We start from the raw sequence: 16,087 nt of genomic DNA, 5'->3' as shown, positions 1-16,087 counted from the left end.
CATCAATCAAATTACCTGGTAGAGGATGTGCTGGGTAAAGACCTCCTCATGGCTCCCGGACTCATGCTGTAGTATGAAGAACTTTCTAAATCTGAGAGAGAAAAATTTGGGCCAGTTCCTGCAGCTATTGGTGCTAGAATTAAAAAAAAAAAAAAAGAAAGAAACATCAGGTAAGTTCTGTAAATAAAAGACCAAGGAGAGCATATTTCAGTGTCGCATTTAACACATTTTATTTTTGAATTTATATGGTAAGATCATCAAAAATAATCAGTAATAAACTCGGACCTTAAAAGAATATTGACAATAAAAATCATCTACATCGGAAGCACATAGTTATTTTTATTTTTTTTTATAACATACCTTTCATCTTTTCTCTTTTTGTAATGGTAAATTGTCACCAAGGTTGCAACATTCCTGTATGCTTTTAACAAAAATACCTCCACGTTTTGGTCTGAAACTTTTCTTGAATGACCAGACAAAATACTCCCTGGGCTTTTCTAACTTTGTCTGATCCTGATAGCTTCCACTCACCTGTATTTTGGAATCAGTTCTGAACTGCAAATTCATCTTTCTAGGCCACTCATTACCAATTTCTTGCCCTGAGAAATCTGTGATTTCTCCTTACTCCGAGTCACCTCAGCACCCTGCATACATCTTTACTTTACTATTTGTCCCACCTTCTAATGTAAGGCAGTGTCCTCAAACTATGGTCCCTGAGCCATAATTTTCGTAGATAAAGTTGTACTGGAATAGCCACACCCCTTCATTTACATACTGTCTCTGCTTCCACACTACAACAGCAGAGACAAGTAGCTGTGACAGAGACCATATGGTTCACACAGCAGAAAATATTTATATAGAAGAATTTGCCGACCTCTGATTTAAGGGACTGTTAAAAATAACTTTGACAACACATGATTTTCAGAGCTGACCCTTGTGGGAGATGTGATTCTCCGTACTTTTTTACGTCCTGGATATCCTGTTTACAGGAGTAGCTTAATAAATATTTTCAAATGAATAAATAACATCTATCAATCTTGGAAAACAATTCTGTGTAAAATCAGTGATGTAACTATATAAGTGCAAATAATCTGTTCTTTTGAAAGATTACATAAGGTGGGAGCAATAGATGCATATATTTCTGTATTGAGGCATTAGTTTGAGAGTTTTAAGCCCATAGAAGTGGATATATAAATAAATTAAATAGAGGCTCATATCCATAAGAAGAAAGGGTAATTAGGAAAATCATGAACCAGGGACTTTCATTCTTTCAGCAAATGATTACTGAGAGTTTGCTATTGCTAAGAATTGTGCTGGGTAAGGAAGGCACTTAAATGAATGATGTGGTCCCTACCCTGAAACAGCTCTAGAGAGTGAGGCTGACAGATTAATTTCGATACAGTCTGATAAGTCCTTTGCTAGAGTTATTCCTAAATTGACATGCCTGCACAGAAGTGGGTATGTAACCCAGCTGAGGGATAAGAGGTTCAAGGGAGTAAAAGGGCCTCAGTAAATGTGATGCCTGGGAAGAATGTTAAAAGGACAAGTAGGATTTACCCAACTGAGAGGAATGGAGGTATTCTAGGCAGAGGGAACAGCATTTATAAAGGTAAGAGAACGGGGCTTCCCTGGTGGCGCAGTGGTTGAGAGTCCGCCTGCAGATGCAGGGGACAGGGGTTCGTGCCCGGGTCCGGGAAGATCCCACATGCCGCGGAGTGGCTGCGCCCCTGAGCCATGGCCGCTGAGCCTGCGCGTCCGGAGCCTGTGCTCCGCAACGGGAGAGGCCGCAACAGTGAGAGGCCCGCGTACCGCGGAAAAAAAAAAAAAGGTAAGAGAACATAAAATGTGACTGGATTTCTGATAACTTGATATGATGTAGTATATAATACATGGGGAAAAGAGGAGAGATTTAAGGTCAGGTCATGAAGGTAGGTAGGTTTCTTTAAGGAACATGAGTTTGAGTTCAGTCGATTCCCAAGTTTATAAGCTATTAAAGGACTTATCACACTCCACTATCATTGGGACTTTTGGGTTTATATTGCTAGTATCTAATACAATCCCGGACACCAGGAGGCAGTCAGTAAGCATTGGTCACATGGAATTGATTGTTAGTCAAAGGAGAACCAACAAAGTATGCTGTCATCAAATTTGCACTTATAAGCTAGACACACCACCTGTCTGGAGGGTAAGCTTGGAGTGGGGAGGGGTGGCAGTTAAAGAATATAATCAGTAAAACCGTGGAGGCCAGTGGAGTTCATTTAAATAAAAGAAGATGGGGGTGTGGTCTAAATTCAAGGGATAGAAAGGAGCCTGGTGACTGCTGTTTAGGAGTTAGAATTGAGAAAATGTATTGACTTCTTGAGTGTGGTAATAAGGGAAAAGGAGGAGTATGGGATAATTCCCAGGACGGCAGCTTGGGAAACTGGGTGAATTGTGAAGCCATAATAAAACTGTGGAATCAAGAAAAGGCATGAGAGGACACAGCAATTTCTAAAATAAACATTTAGTTGTTTGATTAATAGCAATGGCTAAACCTTAATCGCAACTATCGTTATATAAAAATAGTCACTGCTAAGAAATAGAAAGCTCTGAAATTCACACATACTTTCTGAAATTCAGACACATTTCTCAATGACAGGCTCTATGGAGGAAGGCCTTTACTTCAAAAACAAATGGTTAGGCTTGACAATAAGTGTAAAGAGAGTTCTAATTAATAATTTTGCTAGTCGTTCCCAAATTTGCTTTTTATATTAAATTTATTTACATAATCTCCCCTTTGATTTCATAATATTTTATGTCTGAAATAGGCCATGGGGTGTGGAGGGGATTGCTCTAATATGGGCATGGACCACCCATTATCCCTTTTAGCAACATGGCATATAATAGGTGCTTAATGTTTGTGCCTTCATGGAGCTTAGAGATTGGCATCTCTCGTTAACTAAAAAAGAGGATAAGGCTAATCAGTATCATGGGTCTGGATTTAGATTTTCCTCACAAGTTTCAAGATGGGGTTGAGGCTTCCGCCGGATGGAGCACCGTGGAAACTGCATGACCCCACTCGCTTCCTCTTGGAAGGAAAGACAGAGCAAGATGTGAGTGAGATGGACTTGACTCCACTGAGAGAAGTCTGAGGCCCTCCACCTATTGGTGAACATCAAGCTGCTCTTCCATTTAACACTTTATCTTTTTTGTGTGTGTGTGGTACGCAGGCCTCTCACTGTTGTGGCCTCTCCCGTTGCGGAGCACAGGCTCTGCACGCGCAGGCTCAGCGGCCGTGGCTCACGGGTCCAGCCGCCCCACGGCATGTGGAATCTTCCCGGACCGGGGCACGAACCCATGTCCCCTGCATCGTCAGGTGGACTCTCAACCACTGCGCCACCAGGGAACCCTAACACTTTATCTTGTTCTACCCTGGAAAATATCTTTTACCTTGCTTATACTTTTACAATGTCAAGGGAACCAGAACAGGAAAAGGAAGAAAAATACATGCGTGCATGTGGTGTGTCTACTTCTCAGAGAGAATAAAAAAATAATTAAGCCCACAGAAATGTTCCTTAACTTGCCTGTATATTTACTTCCTGTGATCCATTTAGTACACTGTAGCTCTAATCTAAAAAAGAGCATCCAAATTCTGCCTTCTTGAAAAGAGTCTTGTAAGGAAACATCACCCAGTGCTGTCTGTATGTATGTCTGGTATGAATGTCAGCTTATTGGCGTGGATTCTGATTCAGTGATACAGTGACAGCCAAAGAGAAAGCCTTATATCTGAGTGTAGAGGTCGCAGTCAAAGTATCCTTTTAGTGGGTTGGGTATTCTCAGTGCCTCTAATCTGAAGAACAGGAAGAGCCTTGACAAGTAACTAAGAACTCAAAAGGTGTACTTTCAGCAGGCTTTTCTGAGTACCTAGGGGGCCATGTTTTGAGAAGCACTTTATTATATCTAACTTAAGCCTCAAAACAATCTTTTCAGGAAAGGTACATTTTCTAGCTGAGGAGAACTAAGCCCTGGAGTGAGGTTAAATCACTTGTCCTGGATCACAGAAAGGCAAGAAAGAGAGAGAGCCAGGATTAAAATTCAAGGATGTCTGACCTCGAAACCTGTGCTTTTCCTGCTGCACCACCCTGACTTTCATGTACAATATTGGCCTTAAACTTGAGATGCTAAAAGGGTATGTAGTATCTCTGTCCCCACGGGGTTTACAACCTAGCAGAATAATAAAATAATACCTGAATATCTAATGCAAGGCTGAATGTGTTAAATCTCATAGGGAAAATGAAAAGAATGTGTTAGGAAAGTTCAAAGGAGTAATAGATCCCACTGGCTTGTGGGATCAGAAAAAGGGTTAATTCCAGGAAGGGTGGGTGCTTAAGCTGAGCCTTCAAGGATGGTTGGGATGTAAAGAGGCCCAGAAGGAGATAGGAGAGGGTTTCTAAGCAAAAGAGTGCATACGTTAAGTTTGGAGGTAGGAGGTAAGTGAGTGATCTGTGGAAACCATGACATTTTCTGAGTAGCGGGGTGATAAAATAATTGTTGAATCTGAGGAATGTTAATATAACGACAGCATACAAAATGCACATAAGGGGACCAGGACTCCAGAGGTGGGGAAGTCAGTTGGTAGGTTGATTCGGGAGTCCCAGTGAAAGGGAATGGAGACCTAAACTACAGTGTCAAGGAAGAAAATAGAATTTTCACAATTGGTATCTGTCACCTCTTTCTGGATAGTAAACAGGTATAAAAGACATGTTTCTCATTATACACTATGGAAGGGCATAAACGAGCAAATGATTATACTAGTCTAATAAATATAAAATATCAAAAAGATGTATATAACAAAATGTGCTTCTTAGCTAATGATGGTATTACGTCCTTTTTGCAAATTAGGGAAGTAAGTTGTCGAGAGAGGGTTAAATGATTTGTCAGGTGTCTGTCCAGGATGTCATGCTGGGCTTCTGAAGCTAATGACTAACTGCCTGCTGGTGTGGTGCAGAGATTATAGCCACCGCCAATCAAACGTGGGGATGTCAAGGAAGGACTGGACCAACAACAACATTTCCTGTCTGCTCTGTATATTGTGAAACCTGATTTTGCTCCATGTGTACTTGACCATAGGCTTCATCATTCTTTAGTGAACTCATACATAAGATTTTCTACCCAACTAGATTGAGTGCAATTTGAGCTCTGTAAAGATAAGACATCCCAGGGCATAGAAAAAGTGCTGGTCAGGGCCTGGGAGAGATTGTTTAGAGTCCAGCTCTGCCAAGAACCACCTGCAGAACTTGGTTAAGTCACTTAAACTCTTTGGAACTCATCATTCTAATATTCATTATGATAAAAGTGAAAATTCACCACCACTACCACCAGCACCACCCATCACTGCTACAGCTGTCACCATCCCAACAAGGACTAACATTTACTAAGCATCACTTTTGGGCAGATACTGGGCTAAGAGTTTTCAGCACCTCATCCTACTGAATCCTTACAACACCACTAGGAAGGACTGAGGTACAAGGAGGTTTAGGAACTTTCCTAGGTCATGAAGTCAGAGGCCTTACACCAGATGGCCTTTAATCCTACAGATCCCACAGCCTCTTTTACGTTTCCAAACAGCTGATGATCAGTAAATATACTCTGAATTAAGAAGAGTAAATAACTACCCTCCCTCTCCATTTGCACCCCCTCTCCCAAACTTTTACTGCAAAATGACACTTAGAAATCCATAAATACACATAAATAGTGAGAACTGGCTCCCCAAATCTCTTAAGCGGCACTGCGATTACTCCAGCCTGAAGTACTTGTGGATTTTGTTCCACCGAGGAGTTTTCCCCAAAGGTTAAGGTTGGGCATAGAGTTGCTTGTAGTAATCTCTCATGATCTTTTGTACTTCTGCAGTGTCAGCTGTTACTTCTTCTTTTTCATTTCTAATTCTATTTATTTGAGTCTTCTCCCTTTTTTTCTTGATGAGTCTGGCTAACGGTTTATCAATTTTGTTTATCTTCTCAAAGAACCAGCTTTTAGTTTTATTGATCTTTGCTATCGTTTCCTTCATTTCTTTTTCATTTATTTCTGATCTGATCTGTATGATTTCTTTCCTTCTGCTAACTTTGGGGTTTTTTTGTTCTTCTTTCTCTAATTGCTTTAGGTGCAAAGTTAGGTTGTTTATTCGAGATGTTTCCTGTTTCTTAAGGTAGGATTTTATTGCTATAAACTTCCCTCTTAGAACGGCTTTTGCTGCATCCCATAGGTTTTGGGTTGTCGTGTCTCCACTGTCATTTGTTTCTCGGTATTTTTTGATTTCCTCTTTGATTTATTCAGTGATCTCTTGGTTATTTAGTAGTGTATTGTTTAGCCTCCATGTGTTTGTATTTTTTTACAGATCTTTTCCTGTAATTGATATCTAGTCTCATAGCGTTGTGGTTGGAAAAGATACTTGATACAATTTCAATTTTCTTAAATATACCAAGGCTTGATTTGTGACCCAAGATATGATCTATCCTGGAGAATGTTCCATGAGCCCTTGAGAAAAATGTGTATTCTGTTGTTTTTGGATGGAATGTTCTATAAATATCAATTAAGTCCATCTTGTTTAATGTATCATTTAAAGCTTGTGTTTCCTTATTTATGGACAACCTGGAAGAAATGGACAAATTCTTAGAAATGCACAACCTGCCAAGACTGAATCAGGAAGAAGTAGAAAATATAAACAGACCAATCACAAGCACTGAAATTGAAACTGTGATTAAAAATCTTCCAACAAACAAAAGCCCAGGACCAGATGGCTTCACAGGCGAATTCTATCAAACATTTAGAGAAGAGCTAACACCTATCCTTCTCAAACTCTTCCAAAATATAGCAGAGAGAGGAACACTCCCAAACTCATTCTACGAGGCCACCATCACCCTGATACCAAAACCAGACAAAGATGTCACAAAGAAAGAAAACTACAGGCCAATATCACTGATGAACATAGATGCAAACAGAATTCAACAACACATTAAAAGGATCATACACCATGATCAAGTGGGGTTTATCCCAGGAATGCAAGGATTCTTCAATATATGAAAATCAATCAATGTGATACATCATATTAACAAATGGAAGGATAAAAACCATACGATCAACTCAAAAGATGCAGAGAAAGCTTTCAACAAAATTCAACACCCATTTATGATAAAAACCCTGCAGAAAGTAGGCATAGAGGGAACTTTCCTCAACATAATAAAGGCCATATATGACAAACCCACAGCCAACATCATCCTAAATGGTGAAAAACTGAAACCAGTTCCACTAAGATCAGGAACAAGACAAGGTTGCCCACTCTCACCACTATTATTCAACATAGTTTTGGAAGTTTTAGCCACAGCAATCAGAGAAGAAAAGGAAATAAAAGGAATCCAAATCGGAAAAGAAGAAGTAAAGCTGTCACTGTTTGCAGATGACATGATACTATAAATAGAGAATCCTAAAGATGCTACCAGAAAACTACTAGAGCTAATCAATGAATTTGGTAAAGTAGCAGGATACAGAATTAATGCACAGAAATCTCTGGCAGTCCTACATACTAATGATGCAAAATCTGAAAATGAAATTAAGAAAACACTCCCATTTACCATTGCAACAAAAAGAATAAAATATCTAGGAATAAACCTACCCAAGGAGACAAAAGACCTGTATGCAGAAAATTATAAGACACTGATGAAAGAAATTAAAGATGATACCAATAGATGGAGAGATATACCATGTTCTTGGATTGGAAGAATCAACATTGTGAAAATGACTCTACTACCCAAAGCAATCCACAGATTCAATGCAGTCCCTATCAAACTACCACTGGCATTTTTCACAGAACTAGAACAAAAAAATTTCACAATTTGTATGGAAACACAAAAGACCCCGAATAGCCAAAGCAATCTTGAGAAAGAAAAACAGAGCTGGAGGAATCAGTCTCCCTGACTTCAGACTATACTACAAAGCTACAGTAATCAAGACAGTATGGTACTGGCACAAAAACAGAAATACAGATCAATGGAACAGGATAGAAAGCCCAGAGATAAACCCATGCACATATGTTCACCATATCTTTGATAAAGGAGGCAGGAATGTACAGTGGAGAAAGGACAGCCTCTTCAATAAGTGGTGCTGGGAAAACTGGACAGGGACATGTAAAAGTATGAGATTAGAACAGTCCCTAACACCATACAGAAAAATAAGCTCAAAATGGATTAAAGACATAAATGTAAGGCTAGAAACTATCATACTCTTAGAGGAAAACATAGGCAGAACACTCCATGACATAAATCACAGCAAGATCCTTTTTGACCCACCTCCTAGAGAAATGGAAATAAAAACAAAAATAAACAAATGGAACCTAATGAAACTTCAAAGCTTTTGCACAGCAAAGGAAACCATAAACAAGACCAAAAGACAACCCTCAGAATGGGAGAAAATATTTGCAAATGAAGCAACTGACAAAGGATCAATCTCCAAAATTTATAAGCAGCTCATGCAGCTCAATAACAAAAAAACAAACATCCCAATCCAAAAATGGGCTGAAGACCTAAACAGACATTTCTCCAAAGAAGATATACAGATTGCCAACAAACACATGAAAGAATGCTCAACATCATTAATCATTAGAGAAATGCAAATGAAAACTACAATGAGATATCATCTTACACTGGTCAGAATGGCCATCATCAAAAAAATCTAGAAACAATAAATGCTGGAGAGGGTGTGGAGAAAAGGGAACACTCTTGCACTGCTGGTGGGAATGTGAACTGGTACAGCCACTATGGAGAACAGTACGGAGGTTCCTTAAAAACTACAAATAGAACTACCATATGACCCAGCAATCCCACTACTTGGGCGTATACCCTGAGAAAACCATAATTCAAAAAGAGTCATGTACTAAAATGTTCATTGCAGCTCTATTTACAATAGCCAGGAGATGGAAGAAACCTAAGTGTCCATCATTGGATGAATGGATAAAGAAGATGTGGCACATATATACAATGGAATATTACTCAGCCATAAAGAGAAATGAAATTGAGTTATTTGTAGTGAGGTGGATGGACCTAGAGTCTGTCATACAGAGTGGAGTAAGTCAGAAAGAGAAAGACAAATACCGTACGCTAACACATATATATGGAATTTAAGGAAAAAAATGTCATGAAGAACCTAGGGATAAGATGGGAATAAAGACACAGACCTACTAGAGAATGGGCTTGAGGATATGGGGAGGGGGAAGGGTAAGCTATGACAAAGTGAGAGTGGCATGGACATATATACACTACCAAACGTAAAATAGATAGCTAGTGGGAAGCAGCTACATAGCACAGGGAGATCAGCTCGGTGCTTTGTGACCACCTAGAGGGGTGGGATAGGGAGGGTGGAAGGGAGGGAGACGCAAGAGGGAAGGGATATGGGAACCTATGTATATGTATAACTGATTCCCTTTGATATAAAGCAGAAACTAACACACCATTGTAAAGCAAGTATACTCCAATAAAGATGTCAACAACAACAACAAAGGTTAATGTTGGGGAACTGTCTCTTAAGATGTTATTCCTAAGTCATTCATCCTCCTCCCCCCGCCCTTCTTTCCTGTCATGAATAGAATGTAGTCTTTGTGTCATTTCTTAATAAACGGTTTGCTATTAAGGAATCATTACAGTAATGTGGGCTATTGGAAGAAAGGGGTTACTGTAGTAGCCAACCCTCTTAATGACCTGCTCTTCTGTACACATTAGTAGTTGGATAAGGTTGTGGTTATCGAACTTCTGCCATCCACCAGAGACAATCTGCTCAGGCTTGCATTGCTGGAAAGAGAAGATGATGGAAAAAAAAAAAAAAAACTCTATCCAAAATTTCAAGCTACTCTGCCTGGGAGATGACAGAGCACTGAGTTCACAATGTGTTCAATGGGAATCAGCGGGGAGCATTAACTAAATGACTAGTGCGGCCAGCCTATGGCTAACGGCACATCTTCTCTGAGAGGCTGCATTCAGTTGAATTCACCAAATATTTATGGAGCACCTTTAATATGCCAGGCTCTGCTCCAGATGCTTGAGATCCATCAGTGGACAAGATATATAAAAACCCTTGCCCTCGTGGGGTTTACATTTTAAAGATTAACCATCATAGCTGGTCTTTCCTCAAATTTGCACGGCAACTAAAGAAGATGGAATATTGGCTAATAGGTATCCCCCCAAAAAGACTATCAGGATTTAGTACTGGATTTCCAACTTGTAAAAGAACTATTGAAAAAAAAAAAAGAGAGAGGTTTATTTCTCTCTAGATTACATACTCTAATGTACTCACCGAGACTTTGGGAACTTGTACTTTAAGACTGTGGGGGGGAAAAAGTCCAACAACAGCACACAGTTCAATGGGCCCAGCACAATTTAGTGTTGCTTTGCATTCTAGTGGCACAGATCTTGTTAAGAAAGTCCATGTCACTGGCACAAAAGGAGTGAACATGGGAAAATACTTGTTCTTTTTTCTATCAAAGGCACAGTTGTAAACGCACAATGCTATGAAAACTCAAGCAAATCTGGAATCATCGTTAAAGGAATTAACTTGGAAAGTAATTTGTGGCAAGAAAATTCAACTCCTTTGTTATCTTCCTTTTACCGTAATATGCTTCCTGAACACTGCTTATGAGAGAGGGCTCTTAGAAAGAAAAAAGTAAGTATAGTAAAATTAACTCATTTTATCAATTTGTGCTCTCGGCCAGAGTTTCCTGACTGGCTTCGAAGGGCTGTAAAACTGATGAATTTGCATGGAAAAAGAAACCAGTGTAAGTAATTTGTATAAGAGGGAACACGGACATAGCCTGCTATAATTCAGACACCCTGCAGATAGCAGACTGCTGCAGTGTGAGCAGTTATGGGTTAGAAAAATGACCACACGGCAGTCAGTCTGACTTGAATGCAAATCAATCATAAAGGTACTTTCTCTGCAGCTTCTACGCCATGGTCTTCAGCAACTCCTTTGCCAAGCAGATTTCTAGTCTGTAAACCGTGTGCTGATCTCCTTTCCCCACTCTTCCATTCTGAAAGGTCTGACCCAATGCAGGCTTGGAGTATGTTTTTCCAGAATGGAACATAAAAGAAAGGCACTGAACCAAAGCAAGGGTTTCCCTCTAGGTGAAAATGAACTTCCCTGCTATTATAAGATTGAAGCAATGTTTCATTATGAAATGTAGCATTAGGTGCCAAAAGCAGCTAACACAGAGCACTGTTTTCACACATTCACGTTTTGAGGACACAGGGTAAGGATTATGTAAATTTGTGGTGGCAAAGAAGGTAAATAGAGGAATTTTTATTTCTAAAACAATATTTTCCTTTTACGAAACTAGGAACCATTCACTGATACCCTCTTCCTCCCCACTGTGAGCCATGAAGATGGTTTATCTTTGATAGATAATTACTGAGTTCAATTTGTAAATAAAGCATATTCAGGCACTTTATCGCCATAAAGTCCAGTCTTGGATCTCAGTAAACTTACATATCTACCCTATAAAGGAAAGAACTGTCTCCTACTTATTTCTGTATTCTCAGCACACAGTGAAGGATGCTTCATATATTCACATGCAACAAATGTTTACTGAGTTGAACTAAAATTATATGAGCTTGTTAATGAAAAATGGTGAAGAACTAATACTTATCAAGTATTTATTAAGAGCCAGGCAATGGGATAGGTGTTTTACCTGAATTATCTCATTTCATCCCTGCATGGGGACATGGAATATGCACTTGTATTCTTCTCATTTAGAAGTGAAAAGGGAGCTGTGAGGTTAAGTAACCTGATCAAGTTCACACAGCGAAACATGTGACAGAGCGGGGATTTGAACCCAGATATCTCTAGATACCTGTCCAAAGAAACAGAGGGGAAACCCACATTTCTAGTCTCCTTGTCCTTCCTTCACCATTGGTTACTGGGGAGATGAATTCAGTAAGATTTAAATAGAGAAATATTTATCAACTACCACTTAACAGGCAAAACAACTATCTCCTCTTCCTTCTCCTCCCTTCTTTGTTTTTACAGGTCTTTAGAGTGGCAGGCAGTGCTTCACTGGGTGAAGGGCCTGACACCTGGACCTGCAGAGCAACCCACAGTGGGGTGAGCGATGCTGACAGATCTCTTGCATTAGTGGCTTCTGCCTTTGGGACTGAAATTGATTTTCTGCATTTTAGAGTATCATCTCTTCTTAGCTTTTTGGTTGAGGTCAAATGTGGTACCCGTTTAGTATATGATACAGCTTCAGCCATGGGATTAAGTCTTCTCTGACAGGGAATAGATATGATAGCCTAAGAGGTCTTTTCACCACAATGATCTATAAACCAAGGACGGGCTTCTAAACATAAGCCCCTTAACCAAGAGTGCACTGGGACTATCTGACCATTAGCAATTAGGAAACCAAACTATGTCAACAGAGTCCCATCTCAACAACCTACAAATCCAGCTGTCTGCAATACTTCTCAATATTTTCACCAAGAACTGTTTAATTTTTTCTCTCCTCCATCTATTGAAAAATTTTGGGTGCTTATATGTCCTCACACCAATCACATACTGGATTAACTCAATTTCCAGTATTTGACCTAATATGTTGCTTTTCTGAGTCTGAACCCCCTCAATCTCATCCTAGACATGCCTATAGGGTCATCAGCAACAGTCTCTGTAGTCAGTAAGAGTTATACTGAGGGGCTTCCCTGGTGGTGCAGTGGTTGAGAGTCCACCTGCCAATGCAGGGGACACGGGTTCGTGCCCCAATCCGGGAAGGTCCCACATGCCGCGGAGCAGCTGGGCCCGTGAGCCATGGCCGCTGAGTCTGCGCCTCCTGAGCCTGTGCTCCGCAACGGGAGAGGCCACAGCAGTGAAAGGCCCGCGCAAAAAAAAAAAAAAAAAAAAAAATAGAGTTATAGTGAGGACAATATATTCCAGCCAAAATCTCAATAATATTTGCAGTCTTCTTGTGTCAGGGTTTTGGAAAGCCCCCAAATGCCTTTTAGTTCCCCAATGTTACCTACTGGATATGAATATCTACTCTTTAAAAATTGAGGCTTATGAGTGCATAAATGAAGATTTACTAAAAACCAACTGGCAGTAATGACCTCCAGCATACTGGAATTTTTACATCCATAATGTAAGAGAAAGCAAGATTTTCAAATACTATAGAACCAAATACTTTGAAAAACTCTGATAAAAATAACCATGGTGTGGCTGGCCACTTAAAAAGTTGTTAACGTGTCAACGTTAGACCGAGAATTTTTAAACATCTTGTTATCCATTCTATACCCTGGAAGAGAAATTCCAAGAATAATGCAGAAACATAGGCTTTGGCTGAAAACGTGTGGAATAAGAATTTTCTGGCTTCCTAAAGCAGATGAATTAGATCTAGTATTGGCATGCTCTTTTTCTATTGGAATTACTAACTCTGAAAGGGTCACTAGAATGGTCCTTGTAATAAATTGATTTTTAGAACATGAATTCTAAAATCAGTCCTTCTTAATTTATACACACATACACTCAGCACATATAGACACACACACACATTTTTAATAAATTTGCTGATAGTGTGGTCAGCTCAAGGATCCGCTCTGAGTGAAAGATCGAGGACAGAGGCTTTGTTCAATAATAATCATAGTAGTTACCATTGTTGAGCATCTACTATGTACTAGACTCTTGACACTTTCTCACTTCATCCTTGAAACACTCCTGAAAGGTGTTTCTTTTTTCTTTCTTTTTTTTTTAAACATCTTTATTGGAGTATAGTTTCTCTACAATGGTGTGTTAGTTTCTGCTTTATAACAGAGTGAATCAGCCATACATATACATATATCCCCAGATCTCCTCCCTCTTGTGTCTCCCTCCCACCCTCCCTATCCCACCCCTCTAGGTGGTCACAAAGCACCAAGCTGATCTTCCTGTGCTATGGGGCTGCTTCCCACTAGCTATCGATTCTGAAAGGTGTTTCTATTTCCAGCACTCAGACTTAGACCCAGCACACAATTGGTACTTAATAAATCTTTGCTGATTGAATAAATGATGGTGACCTATCAGGAGAACACATCTGAGAGGGGTTAAATGTTGCCCAAAGTCACTTGGTAAGGCCAGATCCCCAAATCTATTATCCTGGACTATTTTATGATAACCATTATGCGATCTTGCATATAGATTTTATATAATATATTATCCAAAGAAAAAATTACCTAGAAAAGATGAGAAATAGATGAATATATGAAAAGAGATCGTGATAACAAAATAGTATGTACATCAAGGTGTTATGTGTTTTGCTTCTCCCTGAGTCAAACCTTTACAATAAAAATGTTCATAGTCTGGTAAATTTAGTAGGAGCTTCAGCTAAGAAAAGAAAACAAGAGGCCCTCTAAATCTTGCTATGAGAACTCACTGCCAGCTCTAAGCAGGAAGGCTGTAGGGGTATGAGTGTAACAGAAAGGACAAGACCTTCATGCACAGCATTGGCTGATGGGTCTGCTGATGTCATAAGCTTGTTCTTATCATAGCTCTATTTCAGCTGACATGGTGGTCATAACACAGCTGCCAGAGCCCACACCAAACACAAGGTATATGCACATTTCAATTCATAGGTAAGGGTGGGAACACCTTTTACTTTATGTGGCTCTGTCTCTAGTGGGTGAGGAGAGTAGGACAGAAAAAAAATACCATGTTTGGCCACACATACTGTGAGCCGGGATTCAGAAGAAAGAGTAGTTGACGAAAATTTCTGCTACTGCCAGTTCATTCCATTTGTTGCCAGCTTTACTGTCCAAATATTCACCCCAAATATGTCAAGAAAATTAAAAGAAAAAAAATGATACAACAAAACATCCTTTTGAAGTAATTCAATTTCAGTATTTATTTTGAAAATTTATTGAATTATAGCAGAGGAAACCCACTAAATTAAGCCAGCCAGACTGGTATTTTTCTTCCTAAGAGTATGGCAATATTTATTATTTTATCTCTCCATGAGGGGTTGATTAAAACTAGAAAATAAAACATTTGCAATGTCATAATATATTCAGAATAAGGTGGCTTAGACAGGCCAATGAAAAAATATATAGGGCCAATCAGTATTTTCTATTCCATAATGTAACAGGTTTTCTTGAAAAACTGCATTCTGGAGATAGGCATTATGATTTTTTTAAAGGGACTCCTACTCTTTTGTCTGCTGCACACGATCCCCTTACTCTGGAAGAGGTGCCATTGACTTCTGCAGATAGAAAATGTGTGATGTTCATTTTAAAATTACTAGTAGAGCCTGCTATTGACCATCTAATTATGCCGAGTTCCATTTATAAACATAGCTAACCACTAAGTTTATGGAGACTTTTTGTGCTGCTTTAATAGGATATTGATCGAGAGCATAGTTTGAGTGGACTGCCATTGAATTGTGTAATGGCAAACAAGAGGCAAGGTCACAGCCACTGTTCATGCTAGGGCTGCAGTGTATTTTTTATTATAATCTTTTTGTTTCTTCCTTTAATGCTCAAGTCCAAATGGTTTCTTTCGAAAGAAGAGCTTGCATAAGAATATAGCCTTATTTTTAAAAATAATTTCCAATGCCATGATCAAAGGTGAACCAACAGGCCACTTATTCAGAAAAGAAAGTTTCAAATCTATTCCACTTTAACAAAGACCTAAAATCTGGCAAATAAATGGCACCCCAGAGGACTGGGACATCCGGAATCCCTTATCCTACACCAATTTCCTCATGAGTCCTTCTTTGCAGGAACGTTTCGTAATTCTCAAGTTTGGGCTTGTCCCTACCAAAGATCTTCGTTTCCTTATTGTACCTGGGAGCCGAGTTAATTCTGTTGTAGTAGCGCCATCAAGGCAGGTTAGACTATTGCCAATAGTTCCTACTAAATTGCTGGTCAGAAAATCCAAGGGTGTGGATATGGGCCCCCAGAGACACACAAAGGACCTAGAGATTTAAGAAAGAATTTTACAAATGAACTGCAATTTGGATCTTAATGACAATTCTCGTGTAAGAATACAGAAAGAGTGCACATTTCTAAGGCAGAGAACAGCCACTAGGGTGCCACCTCATGCCAGGCTGAGGCAT

General features: G+C 39.5%; 1 protein-coding gene across 4 annotated transcripts in view; it reads right to left on the bottom strand.

Annotated features, from left to right (window-relative positions):
* Nucleotides 1-16,087, bottom strand: part of NFIA (nuclear factor I A) — a gene marked incomplete at its 3' end in the record, with an annotated part of 384,610 nt that overhangs the window by 127,315 nt on the left and 241,208 nt on the right. For all 4 annotated transcript variants that reach the window (XM_082613084.1, XM_082613086.1, XM_082613085.1 and 1 more), the window contains exon 5: nucleotides 16-133. In XM_082613084.1, coding sequence (XP_082469210.1) covers nucleotides 16-133 — 118 coding nt within the window. The remainder of the gene's footprint in view (nucleotides 1-15; nucleotides 134-16,087) is intronic.

The sequence above is a fragment of the Mesoplodon mirus genome, assembly GCF_964341445.2.
Source record: "Mesoplodon mirus genome assembly, chromosome: 3".
Classification (NCBI taxonomy): Eukaryota; Metazoa; Chordata; class Mammalia; order Artiodactyla; family Ziphiidae; genus Mesoplodon; species Mesoplodon mirus.
Note: the sequence above shows the minus strand (reverse complement) of the source record. Positions and strands in the feature narration are given on the sequence as shown.